Here is a 24,905-nt window from a genome sequence, read left to right on the forward strand (position 1 = left end):
AGCGTTATCTTCTTGGTTATGCTGGAGAGTTCTGTATAGATTGTGTATGGTTTCCTTCACAGAAAATATGGGAGTGATAGCATAGGCTGAAAATTTTGATTGTAATCAATTCTAATATATTGGTGGTGAATCTAGGGGGATAAGTTGGAATATATATATTTGTGAAGCTTATATAAGAAAGAGAGAAATATTAATCTAAAAGCAGTATTTATGCAAGATGATGTAAATGTAAAGGGTGGAACATATACATTCTGATATTTCTGTCCAGATTATATGCAGAATGCCTGTGGACAGTCCAAGGTCAGTTAGATTTTGGAAGAAAAAAAAAAACCTCTGAAATAAGTTAGGATTATTTAACTCGTTAGATGCTTCAGCTCGTCTATCTTCTTTACATACAAAAATTAAAAGGGATTTAGAAGAGTAATAATGTGTTTAAATTTTAAAGAGTTTGTTAGTTCCCTCAACACTTCATTGGGACGTATAAGGCGTAGGAGTTTTTTCATTTTCCCTTCTCATTCTTTGACCTGTTTTACGAGGATTTTGAACGGTTAATTTAACTTTGTTAAAATGGTAACCAGTCTGAAATTTGGGCTGGGTGGGAAATTCGAATAATTGATACAATTGGGGGTCTAAGCCTATTTTGATGTGAACTTTTAAACTAGGATTAATTCAAATAATCTTAAACATAAAAAATACTATAGCCTTTTTATTTCATATAAGATTAGGCATATTTTGAAATGTATGTATCATTTGAAATATGTAAATTTGTATGTTTCTTCCAGATAAGACTATAGCTTGGAAACGAGTTGTTAAAGGCGTGAGAGAGATGTGTGATGTATGTGAGACAACACTATTCAATTTCCATTGGGTGTGTGGCAAATGTGGATTTGCAGTATGCATAGACTGTTACAAGGTGAGTAGTTAGAACTAGAATTTAGACTAGGGTGAGGCATTGTTAACAACTTTAAGTGTTTGGTTTGAGAAGTCTATACAATTCTTGAAATAAAGTTATGTGTAGATTAATGTGACGGAGACATAGTTGCACTGAATTAGGAATAATTATGCTGCATTATTCCTATTCATGTTTTAATTTTTTTAAATCATTGCCTTTTAATTTATAGGGTCGGAAGAATGGTACTATTCGTATTTGGGGTGAACCAGGGAAGGACAGAGATGATTTCTCTTGGTTATTGTGTACAAACCGTCAGGCTCACGAGCAGGAGAAGTTAATGTTAACCCAGATAATAGCTAGTGATTCTTTAATGAAACTGGGGCGACGTGCTCATGAAATAAGAGCTTTGTGTGGTGTACCTCAGTATTGTGGTTGTCCCATGAGCAAAGAAGTGGCACAACTTAAACCTACTAATGGTATATGCAAAGTAAGTAATTTGAAGTAAAATACAGTTGGAGTTATTGTGATAAACTTAAATCTGTCTTCTTAATCTACAGTATATGTTCTTCCGTTTGTTAGAATTGTCTTATTTTATCCTGTAGGATCTGTTGAAAAGCCTTGTAAAATCTGAGCCACTGAATGGAATTCTGAAGGTAGATAAAAAGGAAAAGGATGGAGACTTGTTGGATAAGGACAAGAAGATCAGTGCTGCTAATGGTGCTGTTATTAAACAAGAAGACAAGAATTCTCCTTTAAGTTGGCTTGCTGATGTAGCATTATCTAATGAAGACAAGAAGGATTGTGATGTAAGTATTCTGCTGTTCGATGAATTTATTTTTGAATGGTATTCCATGATTAGGTAGTTTATTCAGTGAACAAATCTAGAAATTAAGTGGCTTTTGATAAACCTCACGTTGATTCTTTGCCCAGCCCTTTATCTAATTACAGTACTTCAGGTCACCACTAGATGGGCCCAGATGCCTCTCTTGGTGTCAACCTTATATGGGGGATGTATTCACTGTTGTGCATTGTATGGTGGTCTGTGGTGTGTTATATGTAAAGGAATATTTGTGCCAATACAAAAAAGTACATTCTGTTCCCAAGCTAGAGCAATTAACCATACATGGCTAAAATCTCTCAGGCTGGGAATCGAACGTAGGATCCTCTGAACTTGAAGACCACTCTGACTTCAGCCAAGCCGCCAGGCAGAGATTTTCACATAAACCAGGAACAAAACATTCCTTCATGGTAATTTATTGACCCATTGGCTTACTTTGACTTGTGCCTCACGCACGTCATTGTGCGGGCGCCGAGATCATTTGAGATGAATGTAACCGGCCAGGTTTTCTGTTCTCACTACTAGAAGGTGGGACGAGTTTACTAACATGTTTAATAGCGGTATGTATACTCTTAGAAGTACGATCTTCTTCGTAAATAATAATTGCATATTGCTTCTGTGCATCTCCATTAGTCTACATATCATTAGGTGTATTCACTACCCTGCTTACTGATTGGGCGACAAAGTCTTCACGTGGGTACGACTGGTATTCATGCTAATTGGGTAGTTGTTGTGATACGTTAGACGATCATAATATTTGATCAGAGTTAAAGTTGCGGCTGTAATAATGATACCACGAGTGGGAAAGATAATGCGTTTTAGGCCTGTTGTCGATGTACATGTACGTAATGACAGCGTACGACAATGTTCAAATATGACCACTGTGGTTTTTAGAACTTTGCATTTATATGTCAAATTTCTTTTAGGATAACCAACAGTTTAAAAGAATCAACTTCATTACCTAGAGTGTTACTCTGTTTGAGACAAACATTTTACTGCTCCTTCTCAAGCACCTCACATCATGAAAATTCACCTATTGTAAAAATGTGTGAAGTATATAACAGAATATCTTCAGACATCAGGCAAATAGATTTTGCTTCATCACTTCCTTTATTTAAAAAATGTTAAAACAATATTTACACCAAAACGAATAATTTATTGGAGGAAATTAATTCAGCACTGAAATATTTTGTATGTAATGCCACTATTATTTTTCCAACTTATGTGTTTTGTGTATTTACTACTATGAGTATTTTTCTTTTTTTTTTCTATGCTAATTTGTTTTCTCTCCTTTAACTTTGATTTTTTATGTTTTGAAAATGTTTAAATTATTCTTAATTTAGTCATGGCAATCTTGGTTTAATTGTTACATATGGTTTTGTACATATAGGTACCATTTATATATTGAATGTATTTTGTACCATCCATTGTAATTGGGGATATACCCTGTTAGGGATGTATTAATGAATAAATAAGTTAATATTTCAAATGTAAAACAGAACAAAGTGTACTTAGTGAGATATTGCGTGACAACTTCTTGTCTGGGTGAATGGTTAGCATATTGGTCTTTGGTTCAGAGGGACCTGGGGTTGATTCCTGTCGGGGCTGGGGATTTTAGCCTTGCCTGGTTAATTCCTCTAGCTTGGGGGTTGGGTGTTTGTGTTCATCTTATAACTTTATCCATTACACTACATACTTCACACAATAGCAAATACATTCCTTCACATAGGGTTTTATTAACATTAACCTTTTGACGACTGCACACAGCATATGCCGTGCAATAATGACGTCCACATCAGAGTACGTATTTGACCAGTAAACAACCTCTGGGGAATTTTAAAAAAATTACAATGAATTTACTTATTACAACTTGGGAGACTTTGAGAGACACGAAAATGCATTATAGAGAAAACTCTCATTTTAAAACTTTTTAAATGTACGATACTGTTCAAAGCAAGGATGAATGCAGAGAGCGACTTCACAAGTGGAATACTTGTAGCTCGTTTCTTTCCTCTTCTGTCCTGATCGGGTAGTGTGTTTGCACATGTAGCATTGCCTGAGAAGTTCACGCTTATTTCATTCGCTTTGTGGGATTGTCTTAATAAATTGGTGACCTTTGAGGTGTGACTGATCTTGTGTCCCACCTCCAAACGGGCGTGCTACATTCCTTCCTTTGTTTTTGCAGTAAAGTGTTTTCTCAAGCAGTTGTCGAAAATATATTCAGTTATATTTATGAAAACCGAGAATATTTACAGTTACGAAAGGCACAAACAGCTATCTGAATCGGCGGCAAACGTAACACTTCTGTACCCTGTAGACTAACGGCACGCCAAACTCTTACACTGTAGGGAGTATACGCATTTCCATCAGAGACCACCACCATACAGAACTAGGATTTGCACAGCAACACTTCGAATAACTGGAAAAGTTACCGCCGCCAGATTCCATATTACGTCAGTAATTAAGTTCTTAGTACTAACCTAAAACGACAAATGCATGCACACTCTGTTGACTGTCCTTATGTACTAGTCAACAGGTCAATCACCTGCGAGTTCTTCAGTTATGTTCGTAGAATTGAATTTGAAGTTAATTTTTATATATTAATTTCTTAATGGGGTAAAATATCATTACCTGAAGTAACAAGATTTTCTGGTCTTTGCTAATTAACCCATTGAGCCCTGCACATTTGTTGGATTGAAACTGCATTGGCGCTGGGATTATATTGGAGGAAATATAGTGTCAATTCATGTCGTGAGAAATTTCTTACTTATTCTTATTTAAATATACATGAAAACAAAAGGCTTTCATACCACAAACTGCGGAACAAGGAATACAGTAAAACATTTTTATTAGCATCACGGGTCCGTACTCAGTCCGCCTGCTGACCTGTAGCACGGTCTTCTTTTTGCATTTCCTCTTCGATTTCCACATCTATTTGTTCTTCAGGAGCATTGCTCACACTGGTACTAATATTATTACTAATTTCACTGAAAAAAATACATTCCTAATCATCATTACTTCCTAAAAGGGGTTATATATCGATAAATGTCAGTTCTATACTGGCAGCCATCTTGTTTACAAGCGAATCGTAAAGTCGAGAGATAGCCCACTTCAAACTAATATTACCAAGCACACTATCGATATATATTAGCAAAGAGCATATAACATTGCAAAGACAGAATCCCTACACAAATCACAAATGCAACCCACTCTGCCATCTCTTGAGGAAAAGTTGAATTACGTAGTAAAATGAGACAACGGAACAGTTCCGTGGTCTGGCATTTGGTCCACCGAGACGAAGCACGGAACGGTTCCGTGGCTCGGGCCCAATGAGTTAACTTATATTTTATTTTTTGTGAGAATATGGTTCAAGAAATACCACTAAATTTTATTTTAACCCTTTATTGGTCAGTGGCTAAATATTTAGCCACATGAATTTTTCCTGAGTGATCAAATTTTATTTTTTATTAGAAGAACATATATCTGTAACACGGGTAACTGTTAGTTGGATGTCATTTGATTTGATATTGTTTTTTCATAAAACTCTTTGAAACGAACTTCAGAACCTGGTGGCTAAATATTTAGCTACTGTTCATTTCTACTGACAATAGGTTGGTGGCTAAATATGTGCACTGTTAGCTATTGGGTTCACATGGGTTATTGGCAATAGTTAAAAATCATTATACTTCCATGAAATGATGAATATCGGGATATAATATAGCAATCACTCCAGAAACAATATATAGTAACAAACTGAGAATATATACATGTGATACTGCTAGGTATGCAAGAACTCAGTGTCTAAATATTTAGCCACTTTCATCCCTAATGGCAGCACAGTGCTGAAAATGAGACACAGAACAGAAAGTGGCCAAATATTAAGGCACTGAATGTCTGCAGATGCCACCAAATTCAATAGGCTCAATATCAATGGCTTCTGTCAAGCATATTCAACTTTATTGAAGTGTCTAAATATTTAGCAACTGTTAATGTACAAAAACTAAACATAAAATAATGTGAGCTTTAAAGGGTTAAGAAACAAAATATCTCACCGAGGAAAAAATTCAAATAGGCCCTCCCAAGTTAATGTCCCGCCACAAAACATTCCTGAAAAGGAATAGTGTTATGTGCAAGTATTAAAAGAAGGAACCTGTTCTGATAAGACATTAATATTCTATTCATTGTCATAATAATTTTCAAACTCTGTTTCCCGGGTGTGGTGTACAAATGTCCGCCATCTTTCCTGTCTGCATTTACATCCAACGCTTGTTTGCTTTGAAAGCAGCATTCATTTACCTCCTTGAGTTGCCTTGATAAGCCTAACACTGCTGAGGGTTTTCTGTCAGAGTATTCTCCCTTAGTCCTTGGCCATGCTAGAAAGTAATGCTTGTTTACGTCCAGTACTCTTGTTATCCAGATCTGTTGCCAGGACAACTCGATTCTTCTGTCAGTCTTTGGTGATACAGTGGTTAATCTCGCTATAACCTCCCTACCAACTGAATAAGCAACACACATTCCGTTCCGAATTAGGTTGTTGGATTTTGCATTTGTAGCACTCGTGAATTATTCTGTAAAATTTGATCCTGTCATTTCGATAATGCAAGACACTTCTAGTGACAGTACTCAGTCCATTGATAAGACCGTTGATCATCCCACAGTCATCTACCTGCTGTGATAAATACTATCACTGCTTCTTCTAATTGCAATCCTATTTAATACCAAGGAACACATATCCTATGAACTAGCCTGTGAGTTTTGGCGTTAGTGGTGATACAAAATACCGTATGTATGCAAATAATCTCAAGTTTTCTTTTTGTGTTGGTTTAGCTTTATATTGAGAACTGTGAATACTACAGTAAAATACATGATAAAATATAAAACGTCTCGTTACATGGAATGTAAATATTCAAAATATGGTGTCTGGTCTGCATTACCATATTGCAAGAGTAAATGTGTAGCACAAACCCATAGCAAACCTGTGGGAATTCCCAATCTCTTCTTCATAATTGGTTGGGATATGTTATGCAATGAAAGTTTTCCTACAAAAACTTCAGTTATTTAGTTATGAAACATGTGCAAACCATCCGTGGTTAGTCTCAACACACATGATTTTGGTTTAGCGTTCACCTGACACTTTTACCAGTTGTCATCACACGTACAGGCAGTCTCTTTTTGAGTCACATATTTGCATACTTCGTTTCAGATTTTTCGAAACATTTCTTTCTTCCCTGTGAAATGCCTGGGGATTACAGTGTCTGATCATGATGAACTTCACTTTTCCTCCAGTCACGTACCGCAATGCTTGTCCGTGTCATGCTCTCTTTGTGCAGGATTATTACCACTTTGCTCTACCTCTTCAGTAATTTTGAATTTATCTTTAGCCATGAACGACTTAACGAGAAATCTCACCAGCTGTTACTTGAACTGCCGCCACGCAAATTACCTGGTTTGTATACAGCGTGCTTCTCGCTCGTAGCAAGAACAAGTTGCTGACAAAAAGGGCGGAAAAGTACCAACTTTCCGATTTCTGTATATAAGGAGCACTACAACCTTGACGCACCACATTTTGCTGCCAAATTTGGAAAACAATTGCAGAGATGACTTCCATGACCTTGACCTTAAGCATTTGTAGCTGAAGGTGGTCAGATGTTGCACTTGTTAAGCATGTTAAAGGTGGAAGATATAAACGATTCCATTTATAGGAATTAATTATTCGAGATCGATACAGAATCAAAACTGGAATTCATCCATCGTAATTGTGATTGTGTTTATACAGTATGCTCATTATACTACATTCTGTAGGATTTGTGTGTGATGTTTAGGGGTTTGTAAGTGGGGCTAAAAAGAAACAATCAAAATGACTTTTGCAGGGGAAATTTTAATGGTTATCTACAAAGTAAACAAACATTTTTATAAAAGCACTGTATTCTATTGTATACATAAGATAGAGGGTGAAAATATTTATCTTTAGTTATTGCGTGTTCAATAAACAAATACTTCTCAGGTCTGTGCATATAAGCTAATTGTAGTTCTTAAACCCTTGTGCTAGGTTAGCTCCAAAGCCAATCATATCATATGTATGTATAAATCCAAGGAGATTAATTTTCAATTTCTTGGTTTAGGAATCCGGCTGCAGTTCTGATTCAGATGAAGACAAAGATGGCAACTATTCAACTTTAAGAGAGCTTCTAATCCGTCCGTCACATAAACCCAATGGTAGTGGGAGCCGTTCGGCATCACCTTCTACAAACAACTCCACAAGCTCATCAGGCAACTTGAACAATCCAGTCAAAATACCAAAGAAGGCTCGCTTGGAAGCACTTGATGCTGTTATTTCTAGTGTAATAGAGTGTTCGAATGTGACTGAACAGCATTGTGAGCAGGATGACAAACCTCAGCTGGAACTGAAACACTTCATTAGGCGTTACCAGCGGGTTCAGAAAGGCAGAGATCCATTACCAATACGCATAATGACCTTGACTGAAAGTAAGTCTCTCTACCCTGATGTTCCACACTCTTGGCTCTGTGATGGAAAATTGCTGAGGCTTATTGATCCCAATTACTCTGGAAATTACAGAATTTTCCAGGTAAGTTACCATATAAATAATTGGGGAAGAGAGGATTTTTGTATTATTGAATTTAATTCTTTGCATAATACAGCAGAGTTAAATATTACTTTATAAAAAATTGTTCATTATGTTATGAGTGTAATGGACTTGGGTTCATTATCCTGGTGCAGCTGACTTCTTACTTATGTTTGATAGTTGCTAGTAATTTGTAGCAGAGAATTTCCATGTCGGTATGAAAATTAATTCATATTTGTGTTCCTACTTCCTTTTAGGACCAGTGGAAACGAGGTCAACCTGTTATTGTGTCTGATGTGGCAAAGAACTTGGATATGACTTTGTGGCACCCTGAATCTTTCTCGCGGGATTTTGGTGATGTTAAAAATGATCTCATCAATTGTATGACTGGGAACTTGGTACCTAAGCAACCGATGAGGAAGTTCTGGGAAGGATTTGACAATTACTCAAGGAGATTAAAAGATGACCGTGGTAATCCTATGCTTTTGAAGTTGAAAGATTGGCCGCCGGGAGATGATTTTGCAGAGATGCTGCCCTCACGTTTTACTGATCTGATGCGTGTACTGCCACTGTTGGAGTACACACATCGTACTGGCCGCTTGAACCTTGCTAGTCGTCTTCCCGAGTGTTTTGTTCGCCCAGATCTTGGACCTAAGATGTACAATGCTTATGGATCTGCTTTATATCCTTCAAAGGGAACTACAAATCTTCATTTAGATATTTCTGATGCAGTCAATGTGATGGTGTACGTGGGAATACCAAAAGACAGTGACAATGATGAACATATCAAAGGTGAGGGAGATAATGTTAATTTACCCACATCCATTCATTCACCTATCCCTGTCCTATTCAAACATTATACGCTTAAAGGGAATTAAGACAGGAAATCATCTGCCATTCAATACAGTAGTAAAATGAAATGCCTAAAATATTTCATGTTTATCATCCAGAACTCATTTGCAACAAGTTAATACTCTTTAAAAAAACTCTATGAAGACTTGAATCTGACTTGCTGAAATATTTTTTAAAAGTATATTCTTTAAAAAAATGTCATCTATAGTCATTTTATTTTTGTGTTGAATGGTGGATGGTTTCCCTCTTTCACTCCTAAAACAGTGTCGGTATGAATTGAGTGTGAAGTTCCTTACATATGATTATAACTTTAACTCATGGTGTCAGAAAGTCCCACATAGTTCTTCAAAATATGACCATGAAGAACTTGTGTGTAAGAACTGGAATTCAAAGGCTTCAATCTTCATTTTTGTAAAATGATTATTTTGTATGGTAGGGCAAGCAAGAAGGAAGTTTGAGTATACTTCAGATCTGAAGATTTATAGCATGATTTTTCTTTATAGGGACTAGATAAGGACACGTTTCTGGTTGTAATTAAACATGCCATGTCATCAGCATGTTGTATTTATTGGGAGTTCGTGAACAAGCTTGCGTACCTCTGTGGTACTCTGACTCTGGCGAAGCTCATATGCCAACCAGCATGCATTAACCCTTTTAGTACCAGTTGCTTATTGGTAGTATATGTGAAGAATACCAAAGTGAAAACTTTCTTATTGTTGAAGATATGCCTGTGAAAGTTTTATTTATACTAGAAAATGAGCTGCTTAGTAAGTTTACTAAGTCGCATAAATGTTAACCGTACAACATATAAAAATTATTTTTGTGAATATCAAAATGGAAATTCAAAATTGAGAGAGAGAAACCATTCTAAATTTGAATTACACACTAATGAACATGTCTGCAGCTACATTCTGTTGGTTTATTCCTTGGAAAGTTTATCTTGGGCACTATAGTTTCTAATTTTGTAAAAAAAAAAAAAAAAATCACAAACTATATATAGGATGATAGGGTGGAATGATGATGGGTACTATTCTAAATAAGGTGGAAAATATTCAGAATTAATATATTGCAGAAAATCATAGTACCAAACCAAGGAATTTGTCTTGAATTAGTTGGCCAACGTACAATTCCCCTTCTTCCAATAATATTGCCACACACTATTCTGTTACAGTAACATGTCTCCATTGTCAAGCTGTTCAATGAGGTAGCAGTTGCTTAAGAGTAGAGTGGACCTGATTTGCGTACCTGGTTTGTTTCTTACACAAAATAATGTGAAAAATAAGTTGAAATACTGGACAGGCTGTCCATCAGCGGGAGGAGCAAGTTGAGGACTCTTTGTTTCATGATACTGTGAGGAAGGTTCGAACAGATTGTCACTTTCAAGTGAATCTTCATCAAACCCTTTATTATGCCTACTGGCATTGTTATTACTGTCTACAATGCCTTCGTTTGTGTTGCTCTCCCAATCTGTAAAATAGTCATTTTCACTATTGGCAGTACTGAGGAATGTCATCACTACTATTTAACTTCCCGTCTCAGAAATGTCACGTTTACCATTACAGCATGACCCTGATACCTTCATCAAACTAATTGTAGTCAACACTGGCACAGAATCTATGAATATACCTGGCTGAATTGTCGTTCTCTTAACACATCCTGCGCGGCTGAGGCAGTTTTCAGCCAATTTCCTACTCACGATCTTGCATGGTGTAAAATATTATTGGGTGCTTTGCAAAAATCCTATCTCCTTAAATTGATTGGCGCAATAGTTGCAGGTGATATACGAACTACAGGACGTGCATATTTTTCATTTGCTTTGTTCTGCTATCTGCAAGAAACCTGAAAACCACCAGCAGATAAAAACTGCTTTCTTAAGGAGCATCATTGTCTTCCTGGCAATTTATGCTAGTGTGCTGTGGAACTCTTTTGAACTGTCTGATATTCTACGAGTTAAAGCTTAGTCACTCCATGTTGGTTCATAGACAGTACTCTGTACTCCAACACAGCTGTTCTGTTGGGCCACTGGCGACAGCCAACACTGCTGTCATACCAGTCCAGCTCCTGAATTCAGACTCTCGCTCCAACACTGATGTGTCTGTTCACTGCCAGCCTCCTCCTTACAGCTTGGATGACGAGTAGTGGAATATTTGTGATATGGCTAGAGACGGAACATTCTCAGAAAGCGCATTGGGAAACCTGACAAAGAGAGTAGGCAAAAAGATCGGCTATGCCCTCAAGCCGGGAGCTCCCAGTTGACTCATTAGCCCCTTTCAGAAAGTATTGGAACAGGGAACAGGGCTGGCACGTAACATTCATCATCGGTTTGTCCTTCCAGCCAGCTGGGTTGGGTGTTTGAAAACGAGCATCTTCCAAAGGTGCCTATTCAAAAAGATTTTATTGTCCATGACAGATTCCCAATTCCATCCTCTTCCCTCCAGGTCTTTCCTCAGTTGGTCCATCCGTCTTCTTCTTGCTCTTCTACCTGTTATTCTCTTTTCCAAATAAGCGCATGGTAACCTTGTGCTATTCATTCGCTTAACGTGCCCAACCCATTTAAGTCTAGATGAAATAATCTTTCCTCCATCGATTCATATAACCTTTAAATGCATGATTTTTAGAATTTTCCATAAAATTAATTACTGTATAATCTGGAATACCACCCGCCACCGAATAAGACCTGCACCCTTATTTTGAAAGAACAAAATTTAAAGAAAAAGTGAAGTCAAAATTATTTACAATCTTTACTAACACACATTAAATGATTAGAAAACACAAATAAAAGTATCTAAACAAACATTTCCAGAACGATATTGAACGAGTTTATTCTTCGTGATGATCGGTTCCAACTTCGGAACTTTCATCACCACCATCCCTCAAAATGTCATCGCTGCCATCCATAGCATTAGAAATGCTACATTTCCTGAAGCTCTTCCGTATGAGGTCTCCAGGAATACGATTCCATTCTGTCAAAATCCAGGAACACAACAGCTGAACTTCCAGGTGCTGAATGCGACCAGTTTGCGTTGGTGTGTGATTATCAGCCGCCATCCATTCTGTATAGAGCTGTTTCAAGGCTGCTTTAAATGGACGGTTCACGCAGACACCCAGTGGCTGTAGCATAGAAGTCATCCCGCTCGGAATGACTGCTAAGTCTGTTTTCCAATCCTTCATAAGATTCTTCACAGCGTCTGTGTGGCTGTGGTAACTGTCAAGAACAAGCAAGCTCTATTGTCCCAACAATGCACAAGGGCGACGTTGCCAGACACACTTTACCCAGTCTTGCACAAGTGAATTAATTGTCCATCGAGCCGGAGTTCTGAGATCTGACGATAACACCTGTGGGTAGATTTTTAGGAAGCGTCTTTTGCTTGAGAACAATGTACGGCGGCAATTTGGTTCCGTCGGCGAGAATACACGTTACCGTACACCGTTGTTTTCCATTACCACCTGTTCTAATGGTAACACTTTTCGCACCCTTAACATTCACAGTCCTGTTCCTCTGGCATTTCAAAGTAGACTGGTGTCCGATCTGCATTGCCAATTTGGGAAAGCAAATGTCAAACTCACGACCACACGGTTGTGCTACCGAGGCTGCGACCTGAATTATGTGGTGCTGAAACGACAATAACTTCTTATCGTAGGCACCAGGAAGGCGCTGTGAAATTGAGGTATGCCTTCGTACGCTCAATCCATTCTTTTATAAAAATTACAAACCCATCCTCGGCTTGCCTTAAACCCTTCCGATGAAAGTTCCTTTCCGATCTCTAATGCCGACACATTTCGGTTGACACACCATATCCCAATTCCTGCCTTTCTGTCACAACTTAGGTTTTTTTTTCAATTTCTGTAAACTATACACTCAGTCCACGAAAAGCTCTACGATCACCACTACATGTTAATAGCACATTTTTCTTTCTCCAGTTGCGAATACATGACTCGTCAATATCGTATTTCCTACCGGCGGCACGATTTCCAATAATTTCGGCTTCCCAAACTGCTTTCAGTTTCTCACTTGCAGTAAAAGATCGCAAATGCTTGGTGGAATTCATGTTGATACTCGGAGAATGCACGTGAGACTGACGCCAAGCGCAGAAGTAGCGTATACCGAGAGCAGAGAGAGCATTTTTGCCAAGCCGCGCTGGCGGTGATGCCCGATTTACGTGCATTTGGAAAGGTAAATTTCCCAAAATTTTAATTAAGACCCACGTCCAATTTTGGAAGAGATGTTTTCGAAAAAACAGTGTGGGTGGTATTTGAGATTATACGGTAATTAAAAGCATATAATAGCTCAGAATCAGAGAAAAATAATTAACATTCCTTCCAAAACAGCACAATACAACACATAACCGCATAGCTCGCATACAATCTGTTAACCGCCAATTTAAAACCAAACAGCAATTGTATTACAAAACTATTTTTCTACAAGGAAGACAACACAGGTACACAGTTGGCTTTGAGCTATACGTGCTTTGAAATATGATGTAGATCTGCATTTAGGGTTAAACCTAGGTTAGATTGGATCTCATCATTTTTCACGTGATCAAGTCGTGCCTTTTGGAGGGCAGTTCTAAGAAATTTCATTTCACAAGCTTGATCCGTACTACAATCCTTTGATGTTAGTATGCAATTTTCTAGGGAATATGAAAGGACGGGAATGAAATATGACTTGTACAGGATCATTTTTGTTCTTTGTGGGACCTTCTCATTCCATAGTAGGTATTTAACTATATTGTAAAAGTTAGAGCCATTCCTTACTTTATGTCTATCTCAGCTCTATTATTACTAGCCATTATGCTTCCTAAATATCTTAATTTGTGTACTACTTCAACTTGGTGGTCCTATAGTTTTATGTTGCATTCTGTATTGTGTGTGCTGATTTTCATTGCTACTGCTTTTGATGGGTTCAATTTCATTCCATAATCATCAAATTTCTTACACCATGCATTCAGATTATTTTACACTCCCTCCTCTGTTTCATATATTGCTACATCTGCAAACACTAGAGCCTGAAGATCTTTATTGCTTTTTCATTTAGTTCTTTTAAAATGGTATCCATAACTGCTATGAATAGAAGAGGTGATAAGGCACTTCCCTGTTCTCCTTTGGTTGTATTGAACTATTCAAAGACCATCTCCAATACTGACACAGCTTTTGCAATTAGCATTTGGATTGTCCTAGTAAGGTACTCTGGTACACAAAGTTTTGTATGGCTTTTCCAAATAGTTGACCCAGGAACATTATCATATGCCTTTTCAAGGTCCATAAACACAATAATTACGTCTTTCCCTCTTTCCCAGTGTTTCTCTGCCAACATCCTCAAAGCATATATCAGATCTGTTGTGCTTCTTCCAGCCCTAAAGTCATGTTGTTTCGCTTTTAAGATAGGCTGTAGTACATCCCTTACTCTGGCTTCAATGGTCTCCATAATTTTAACTTTTACTTCTACTCCCTTTCTTAAAGATGGGAACTATCATTCCTTTCATCCAATCTTCAGGTATTTAGTCATCCATATTTTTCTTAGAACTCTACACAGCCACTGTATTCCTGGTGGCCCGGCAGCTTTAATGATGTCAGCTGTAACTCCATCAGCTCCTGCTGACTTAACCACTTCTCATCTTATGGAGAGCTTGCTCTACTTTTGTCCATGTAATTGGGATATCCTCTATTGTTTTCTGTCCTACATCCTCAACAGAGATCTTGTTAGGGCCATTTAGGAGCTTGTTAAAATACTGGTCCATTGTATCTCTTTCATATTGCAAACTATACTCCAATCTGCTGTCTCCAGAGCTGTAATTGCTTCTTTATCTGATGTTTTACCGTTTACTATTCCATATATCATTTTCATATTCCCTTTACTGTCTTCTTCCAGTTTAGTTGTAAATTCTTCCCATCTTTTATCTTTTTCTTCCCATACAATTCTCTTGACTTCCAACTTCCTGTATCTATTCTTTCGCCATCTCTTTGAATTGTCTATTCAGTCGCTGTTGATGCTTCTGTCAGACCTAACCACATCAAGTGCTTTTTTTTTTTTTTTTTTTGGCTTTATGCCTTTTCATTATGGCTTCTTTCACTTTATCATTCCACCAAGATGTTCTTTTCTCTCTTAACTCTTCTGCTTGTTCTTCCACATATTTTATCTGTGCTACCAACCAGACTGTTCTTAAAATCACTCCATTCTTCATTACCTTTCTTTGTGTCTGTTATAGATATTTTAGCTCTGATTTCCTCTTGAAACTGCTGTTTGACTTCCAGATCTTTAAATTTCCAGTCTTTAATTTGTGATTTTTTTCCGTCTTGTTTACTTAAATGATAGGTTTGTTGACTCTTAGGTCTGCAATGAGGAGTCTATGGTCACTATCAAGGGTCTCACTAGGTATCACTTTTACGTTGTGCACCTTTTCTCCACTTGGCCTTTCTGTGACGGTAAGGTTTATCACTGATCTCTGCTGACCATCCCCGCTGTATCTTGTTATCTTGTGGGTATCCCGTAACATTATTAGTAATAATTCTTATCAGTAGCCTATGTAATTGTTCCTGCATATTTGTTTGAGCTACACTCTTCATTTTGTGAGCAATATACCACAAGTATCCCCTTTATTTTCAAGGAATAATAAGACAGTTACCCATGAAATCACAAAATTAAAGAAAACTGGATTTGTTGATTAATTCCATAGCTAACCTATTTTCATTGCATAACTTTTCTCATTTGATCAGTTACAGATATTTCGCACTGCACAGTTGAAATTTGTTTGAAAAGTGCAGCATCTTCTCGAGTTAACGTACACCTCATAGTATGAGATAAATTTCAGCTGCAGCGAGTTTGATGTCTTTCATTTTTAAAATCCTAATGAGGTGCAAAAGTAATTTTATATTGAATTAAAAACTAGATTTGGTATGTTGGTGCAGTGAATTCAACTCTAATAATTAGGCTAATGTTATCTTTTACCTGTTTCAGAGGCTTTCCGAGCGATTGACGAGGCTGGTTGCGATATTTTGACTAGGCGACGTGTTCGTGAGAAAGGTGAACTTCCTGGTGCTTTATGGCACATATACAACGCTCGTGATGCTGACAAGATCAGGGACATGTTGAATAAGGTAGCAATTGAACGAGGAGCTCGTCTTGAACCACACCACGACCCTATTCATGACCAGAGCTGGTACCTGGATGGTCCTCTTAGAGAGCGACTCTATGCAGAGTATGGTGTGGATGGTTATGCTATCGTCCAGTGTCTGGGAGATGCAGTCTTCATCCCTGCTGGTGCACCACATCAGGTTTGTATTGTACTCTTCAGATGCCTAACCTGACATGCATGGTTTTGTTTGCAAATTAATAAGCTTGCTGTGATGAAAATTTATATTACTGACCCGTGATGGTTTTTTTTGAGCTTTTTAACCGTCTGATGCAAGTTTGTTACCAGTATTCATTGCTAGATAGTTTTTTGAATTGTCATGTGCATTTCACTTAACCTGAATGAAGATTTAAATTTGGTAACGAACTGATTTGTTTTAAAAAAAAATTATTTTAGGTCCTAATGTAATGGAATGGTACAAGTGTTTACCTTTGAAACCGCTCGTTGAAGAGAATAAATGGTATATTCCTATCGGTGGTGAATAGGCCAATTGGCATAATCCTACCGGATTTTCAAATTGAGTTTGTGTTAATCAAGTACAGTAAAACCTCGTTAATTCAAAAGCGTTGGGATGCAAAAAATCGGACTTCGAATTATGTGATTTCGAATTAACCGCAAACTTGTAGTTCAGATATGCCAACCCTTGCCGCGTCACAAAATATTAAGACCTGTTACTGCATGCCATTAACAATACACAGTTTAAACCTTTCAAATGCCATAGAAAAAACTATTTCTAAAATGTATCCAAGATGCATTTACAGCATTCAAATAACACACTTGGACAACTCACTGACAAATATAAACTCGCGCAACGAAAGAAAAAAAGCATGATTCAAAGACGGGAAGAAATTCATGCTGGCTCCCCAGTGCAAGTCTTATTCATTGAATTACTGTACTGTATGCATTTTAGATGTCTTGTACTTTCACAGAAAGTAGGTACCAGATGTCCTCAAAACATCGTGGCTTATCGAACTTCTCTATGATGAGAGGAGAAAGTCTCGCTTCAGTCTGCATTAGAATTTTACAACACAGTATAGTGACTCTATCCTTGTACGATTTCCCGCTATGGTACTTCTCTCAAAATTCTTCTTGTAATTTCTGCGTCACAAAGTATTCTTAGACCCATTAATGCATGCAATCACCTTGATTCACAGTTTAAAACTTTCAAATGCCATGGAAAAAGCTATTTCCAAAAAGTATCCAACAAGGTGTATTTACATTATTCAAATAATGCACTTGGATAAATCACTGGCAAACATAACCTTACACAACGAAAGAAAAACACATACGATTCAAAGACGAGAACAAATTATGCTGGCTCCGTTGTGCAAATTGTGCAAATGCTTTATTTTTTGGTTTACTGTACTGTTCACAATTCTTAGATGCCTTGTACTAGCACTGAAGTGCTAGACGCCCTAAAAACATCGTAGCTTGTCGAATTTTGCTATGACGAGGAAAGAAAGTGTCTCGCTTCCATGTGCGTTGCAACACAGTACAATGACCCCCACCCTTGTACTATTTCACGGCTGGCACTCTCCTTTAAAACCAAGTCCATTTGTATTTGGGCTCGGCATTAGAAATAAATACCCAGTTTCATGGGCATTTACAATATTGCTCGGTGCGTATTCTACGTCTCTGCACACTGCCTGCTACGCGATATTGTGGTGTTCCTTAAAATGCTAAATACAAAAGAATTATGATTTTACTCAAATTTAGCAAATATGAAGCACACTGTAGACGCACCAAAGTGGGTGAAAGTACGGGAAACGGCCCCCAGCAGGTTCCGGAAGACTCATTCAATCATGACTGGATAAATTTTGATTTTAAATTACTCTGAAAAATACTAACTTTTTAAAATGTTCGGCAGTTTTGAATTAAAAGTCTGAATTTCGGTAATGGGGACCAACACTGTTCTTCGAATTACGAATTATCCGTATTTCAAATTAAACTGTTTAAATAACCCCCAAAACCATACTTCATGTTTCTGGGAACAGGGGCTGCTTCGAATTAGGCGGGATTTTGAATTGACAGATTTCAAATTATCGAGGTTCTGCTGTATCAGTCTCGGATGCTATTTTCTGGCTATAACACAAAAGTTCAAAAGTATGGCGATTGACATTTCAACAGAACCCTCAACGCCTTTCTTCAATGCAAAAAAAAAAGTTGATGGCGTAACCCAACATGACGTAAAGCAAGCCACTTGGCGTAACAGTATAGAAATTTGTGTTTTATAGTAGTTTTCTTACTATTAAGGGTCATTCTTTCACATAATAAACAACTTAACATTATTGTTATTATTTATTCCAATTAGTGAAACCTAAAATATACATTGTTGTAACCAGCTTTGAAGTTCTATCAGTCCCAGTCAAATGGCGTAACGCCCACATTTCATGTTAAAGAAATAATTTCAAGAAACTGTAGGATCCCACACCATATATTCCAGTAGACTACAATTTTAGATATATATATTATAGAATTACAATAAACAACAATTACAATAGATCAATACCTGTAGTGAGGTGCAGACTGCTTTTTTGTCTCTTGAAAAATGTGCTTTTTGTGGCTGACGCCAGTTGGCCTGTTCACCATCGATATGGTCTCAGATGCTATTTTCTGACTATAACAGAAAAGTTCACAAGTATGATTGACATTTCAGTATTTGTAACTTACATTACTACAGTGTTTTAATGTTACTGTATTTTTATGAATAGAACTCTCTTTAATTGTTGTGTTGTGGTAGAATGATCAAAGGGATGAACGGCAAGTGTATTGCAAGAATAAAAATTTCTCCTGGACAAAATGATAGTTGCCAATCAGGAGTTTGGTTATTGTCATACGTTATATATCCTCCTGAGACCTGAATTTTTTTGTTACAAGTATATTGTGACTTATCAAATTATCTTTTATTGATCTATGAATGTTCCACAACACCACCTTATACATTAGCATACCATTTCAATACAATATAATACACATTTTTGTAATGTCCTCAATTGAGCACGTTAGGTCACGAGTCTCAAAAATGTCTTGCCTGTCAAGATGGTTTTAGAATCATCTTATAAGAAAAATTGTGCTTATTACACTAACATTAAGTAAGCAATCGATTGCTGGGAGTGGAATTTAACAAAGCAATTTCTGTCCTCTGTAAGACATAGGTATACATTACATTTCATACATTTCACACGGCTCTTCCTGGCACATCACTCATTTCTGCAACGATTTGGAAAACTCTGGTCTTTTACTTCTGGAAGATGTTTTGCTCCCTTCATTCTATAATGTACAGTTTGAAGCTTTTGAATCTTTCTCTTAGGTATACAATATACTTCACTTGAATCATCACTTGATTCTTCTGAGCTGCACCCAGAACTGATCAGTTCTTGAATGAGTTCTGAATCTTGGGTAATGTAAACTTCCCATCATAAGTCCCACTCCAATAAACTTCTTCAGTTCAGATTTTGTTACTGCCAAACATTTTCCCTTTTCCTGTTCACTTCTTATGTTTGCATTAACTGTAAGACTATCAATGGTTGAGTGCCTTATATATCATGTGAAGTACTGTAGTGGTCTCCAATCCTTATGAGTTTTGGCTTCTGTAAATTGTTCATCACGGATAGGTATGTCAGAAGAAAATGATTCACTTCGCCTCTATTCTCCACTTCTTTTTTGCTGGCATTTCTGGTGATGGTACTGAGTTGACAATGTCACTTTCTGCTTGTTCTAAGCCTTCACTTCTTCCATTAAATTTATCTCCAGGCACTCATCACCTTCCTCCTGCTGCTCTTCTTCAGTCATTTCTTCATCAAAATTAACTAAATTATTCACAGTATCATCCTGCTCCAGGTCACTGTCAAAATCTGACACCTCTCCACTCTTAGGGTCGTATTAACGTGACTTTGACTTCGACTTACGTAAGTTCGCTTAGTTGAGTTTTTGTGGAAGTCTGTTTCATAAACGCAACTTTTACAAAGTAAACTCTGGCGTAAGTAGACTTTGGTAAGTTATGATGTGAAGAATTATATATGACGTTGGCAATGAAAACAATTGAAGAGCAGTGTAGCATCTCCCATCACTCAATGTTTTTTCTTAATAAAGAGGTAGAAGAAGAATTCAACTGTTTCCTGCGTTATAGATCGCATTGGATTCTAACCTCAATCCAATCCAGTTAATACAGAAAAAAATTGCCTTCAACAACTACGAAAGGGAGGTGTTACTAGAACTAGTGAAAGAGAAGAAAGATATAGCTGAAAACAAAATCAATAAACTTCATCTCGTGGTTGGCTATGCCCTGATAATTGAAACTAAAAATCCCTTTCCTATCACGGAAAACCTCAGCATGGTTGCCACCTGGACTTATTATAGGTACATGGGTGCAATCAATAGCTCCAACCACTCCAGGGAATCGGGATCTTTCATACACATGTCGCGCATTATTTCGACATTCAGCTTCATTTGGGAACGAAACAAACTGTGGTCTCTTTCGGGCGGTCAGGAACAAACTGTGGTCTCTTTCGGGCGGTCAGGATCGATATTCGATATTCTTTTGATTATGCTACATACTGAGGGCTGGCTTACTCCTCGTAAATCAGGGGAATCAATTTGGAAGTTGCCTGAAAACAATGGAAGTGTGGAAGACCATAAGAATGTATTAATCTGTGCTGATCATCCCTTAACCTAAATAGATAAGACGATGAGTAGAAAGTGCAAAAACTTTGCGCTATAGTAACAATAATTTTACTCTTACCTGTAGCGTAATATCTTAACGACCGGGCGATTTGTCAGTGTGGTTAGGGGCGTGCGGCTGAGAGCTTGCATCCGGGAGATAGTGGGTTTGAACCCCACTGTTGGCAGCCTTGAAGATGGTTTCCTGTGGTTTCCCATTTTCACACCAGGCAAATGCTGGTGGGGGCCTGTACCTTAATTAAGGCCACGGCCGCTTTCTTCCCATTCTTTGGTCTTTCCTATCCCATCGTTGCCATAAGACCTATTTGTGTCGATGTGACGTAAAGTTAAAAAAAATAATCTTAACGAAATTAGCAACTGTATTATTCAAGGTATGGGTGATCCTCGATTATTATATTTCTGTAATTCATTTTAAAACATGGTTAGTACATCTAATACTGTACGTTTGTCAAATCTATATCGTTTTCTGAACTCATTATCTGTATTAAATTCAACTGGGTTCCGTGCATCTCTTTATAACACGTCGAGGATTAGGCACAACGTACCGAATAATTTCCTGGATCTCTTCAATTTCGTCTACAAAATTAACTACACCAGCAATATCTGCCATTTTATTATTTTTCTGATCTCAGAGTCTACTTAAGTACGGAACATCGGCGACTTGGACGTAAAGTCGCCTTCTAAGTCTAAGTCAGTCTCGTTCATGAATACGACCCTTAATGATGTAGACTATCTCACCTGCACTGAGCAGATTGTAACCTAAAATTTAAAAAAATTAAAAATGTTCAAACTACACATATTTTCATGATTTCCTAATATTAAGTTACAAGTTACATCTACTTCCATTAATTAGACAAAAATTGTATTCTATTGCTTTGACAGACAAAAGTTAAACATCTCATTCAGGAATTACTGTGCATTAACCTAATGTCCACAATTGAACACATTTTAGTTTTCACTTAATATCATTAATCACAATGTTAAATTAACTTTAACCCAGCAGTAAATACACACAAATGATTGTAATTACCGTATTTACGCGAATAATCCCCGCACCCTAACTTAAGGTAGGCTTATTTTGAAATAAAAGAAATGGCAACATTGACGCAAATAAAACCCGCACCCTAATTTCGTGCCCCAAATTTTAAAAAAAAAATGTGCGGGTATTATTCGCGTAAATACGGTACACTTGTTCGAATTATTTAGGATTTATTACCTCCGATTTTACGTGTTGCCATTTTCACGCCACTCACACTTCACATCGACCAAAGAATACTGCAAATACAAGCAGTGCATTAAAAATATACCAGATGTCAGCCCTGAATGTCCTCTTCTGATCACAACCAGTCTTGGTGCATTAGTAAATATATAATTTCTGAGGTTCGCAATAACAAAGTCCTCAATTGTAGACAGTTGTTGTTATAGGGCAGGTCTCAAGAGGGTAAGTTGCTTGAATGTGTTATTTTAACAAGTTTTGAAGCACGGAGATGCATGTGTTCAATCTTGATTATGTAGCATATTTTTTTATATGCGTCGACTGTTCCGGAATTTGAATGATGGACAATTTGTTGAGACTGTATAGTTTGACCACATAATTAGAATGCTGGTGTGTTTTGAAGCTATTAACATTTTTAATATTCTTATTCGAGCATTTTGAAAAATGTTAACTATGTTTTGTTTTGCAGGTACGCAATCTTCATAATTGCATCAAGGTTGCTGAGGACTTTGTTTCGCCTGAGAATGTTTCTCACTGTTTCCACCTCACTCAAGAATTCCGTGACCTGTCGGATACACATTCCAACCATGAGGACAAACTTCAGATAAAGAACATTATATATCATGCTGTGAAGGATTCTCTCTCGGTGCTATCTAAGTTGGCTGGTGGACTGGAGGATGGGACATCTGGGACGAGTGCTGGAGCAGATGGGGGTAGCAGTGGTGGGACTCCCTGCGAGACCCCTTCCTCTAATGGAAACAATGAAGACAGCAATGGTGCAAGCAATAGCAGTCCAAATGTTGAAGAAGCTGAAGTGAAGAAAGACCCAGTTACATGAGCTCGTAAATGAATGTACCTTTTCGTTAAAAGTACTCAAACGCTTGCAATGTGTAGCTGATCCAACTTAATTATGAAAGAGATATTTGGATGCCTGAAGTTTAACAGCATATTTTGCTGTGTTATTAGGCATTGTTTCTTGTGATACCCAGTAGCAGACGTACTTAGTACAAATTGCTGCCATTATCAAAATGGCATGAAGTTAAATAGCATGGAATCAGATTCTGTGCAGACTCCTAGTTAGTCTGACTGAGGCTAAAATTAGCATGATGTTTAGATGTTGACCGCCAAGAAATTGGCACGTGGATGATCCTTAAAGGGACATGTAATGAATGCTCCAGACGTAAATCCTGAGCGAAGAAGGATGAAGCAGTCAGTGAAGTGAATGGTAGGATTATATATTGTAGATAGACGATTGAAGAACATAAACGATCTCGCAGCAAATAATGAACAGTGCTTGGTGCAGTGTGCAATCCCCACAGTTTTATTCTTAATAATTGTCGATCTAGGGGTTTTATCCCCATTTGTTGTATAAAGGCAGCTCGTGCCACGAATAAATATATGTTTATGTACCAGCCGATAATTTAAATGATTCTATTCTTACTATTCCTATTACTATTGATGTATTGTAGATGATGCAATGATTTTAGAGATGAGCTCTTGAGTAGTTTTTGTATCATCTAGTTGTAAGCTTAGACCAGCAAGTCAGGGCTGCCTTTTTGCTGCACGCAGGTGGCATATTCTTTGTACAATTCTGTCCGTTTTTTCACGTTTCAAAAACTCAACATTTCTAGGTGGGACATAATTTTAAAAAAGTGCCAATGTGAGAATGGTGGACATGAAACTATCAGAATCTTACGAACATTTTATTGGTATGTGGAAGATTCCTTTAATTTTTCGTAATTGAAAGCCACACTTTACTTCATAGAGAAGCTTTCTATTTAACCAAAGCCATTAGGAACTGGAAAATGAGTTCCTCAGTGTGACCTAGTATTACTGCGACCTTGGTTACAAATTTTGGGTGGTGGAATTGCGCAGTTTCCTTGATCTCAGTTCTTGTGTCGAGCAAACAACGATTTACGAGTGATTTACTGTAATTTTGTCTAAACCTTCCCAAACGAGGATTAATAATGCCTACGTACTGTGCATTGGGGCCTCTGTGTATATGGTGTCTTTAAGTACCAGTATTTTATTACTGTGACAAGTGATAACTTTGTTCCAGTTGACTTCATCTTTGTACATTATTAAATAGTCATATTAATTGTTTTTGTCTTTGCCTCCAGAGTGTACTGTTTTTTATCCCAGTCTACATTTCTTAATTGTTGTATTGGGACAAATTAATTAATTTATTCTGCTTTATTTGAGGGGGGGAGGGGGCAATTATAAACTTGTTAGTGTTGTACAGTTCATAGTGTTATGTTTCAACTGTTGTGGCATTAGTTCACAAATTGGTTTATAGAGACCAGCCCTGGTCCAGTCTTTGTACAGTACACTTGTATTGATGTTTTCTGTCACCCTGTGGGGTTGAGTAAATTTTTTGTACTGTGTAAATGTAAGAAGATGACAGTTTGAATAAGAAAACGTTTATATTATGGAAGTTGACAATTTTATTGTATAATTGGAACTCTATTATTACCCTGTCCAAATAATATTAATTGGAGTGTTCATAAAAGGGCTCAGTGGCTTGTATGATGTAACACAAATTGATTAGGTTGATACATAAGACCGTTGATGGAAGAGATGTCTGTGACCAGTCTCAAGAGCTTTGAGTATTGAGGGCATGGTTATTGTGCTTCCCCATAAAACAATACAACCACAAACTTTTAATTGCATCAATGAGATTAAAAGTCTTTTATGAGTGAAAGTATTGTGAAAT

The 24,905-nt window shown here is 37.3% G+C and overlaps 1 protein-coding gene across 1 annotated transcript in view; it reads left to right on the top strand.

Annotated features, from left to right (window-relative positions):
* Nucleotides 1-24,626, top strand: part of Kdm3 (Lysine demethylase 3) — a 294,533-nt gene extending 269,907 nt beyond the window's left edge. The window contains exons 10-16 of the mRNA XM_068229839.1: nt 783-913; nt 1,122-1,379; nt 1,495-1,698; nt 7,853-8,317; nt 8,572-9,106; nt 16,122-16,438; nt 22,662-24,626. Coding sequence (XP_068085940.1) covers nt 783-913; nt 1,122-1,379; nt 1,495-1,698; nt 7,853-8,317; nt 8,572-9,106; nt 16,122-16,438; nt 22,662-23,030 — 2,279 coding nt within the window. The 3' untranslated portion in view covers nt 23,031-24,626. The remainder of the gene's footprint in view (nt 1-782; nt 914-1,121; nt 1,380-1,494; nt 1,699-7,852; nt 8,318-8,571; nt 9,107-16,121; nt 16,439-22,661) is intronic.
* Nucleotides 24,627-24,905: the final 279 nt, after the last annotated feature.

Source organism: Anabrus simplex, chromosome 1 (genome assembly GCF_040414725.1).
Source record: "Anabrus simplex isolate iqAnaSimp1 chromosome 1, ASM4041472v1, whole genome shotgun sequence".
Lineage (NCBI taxonomy): Eukaryota > Metazoa > Arthropoda > Insecta > Orthoptera > Tettigoniidae > Anabrus > Anabrus simplex.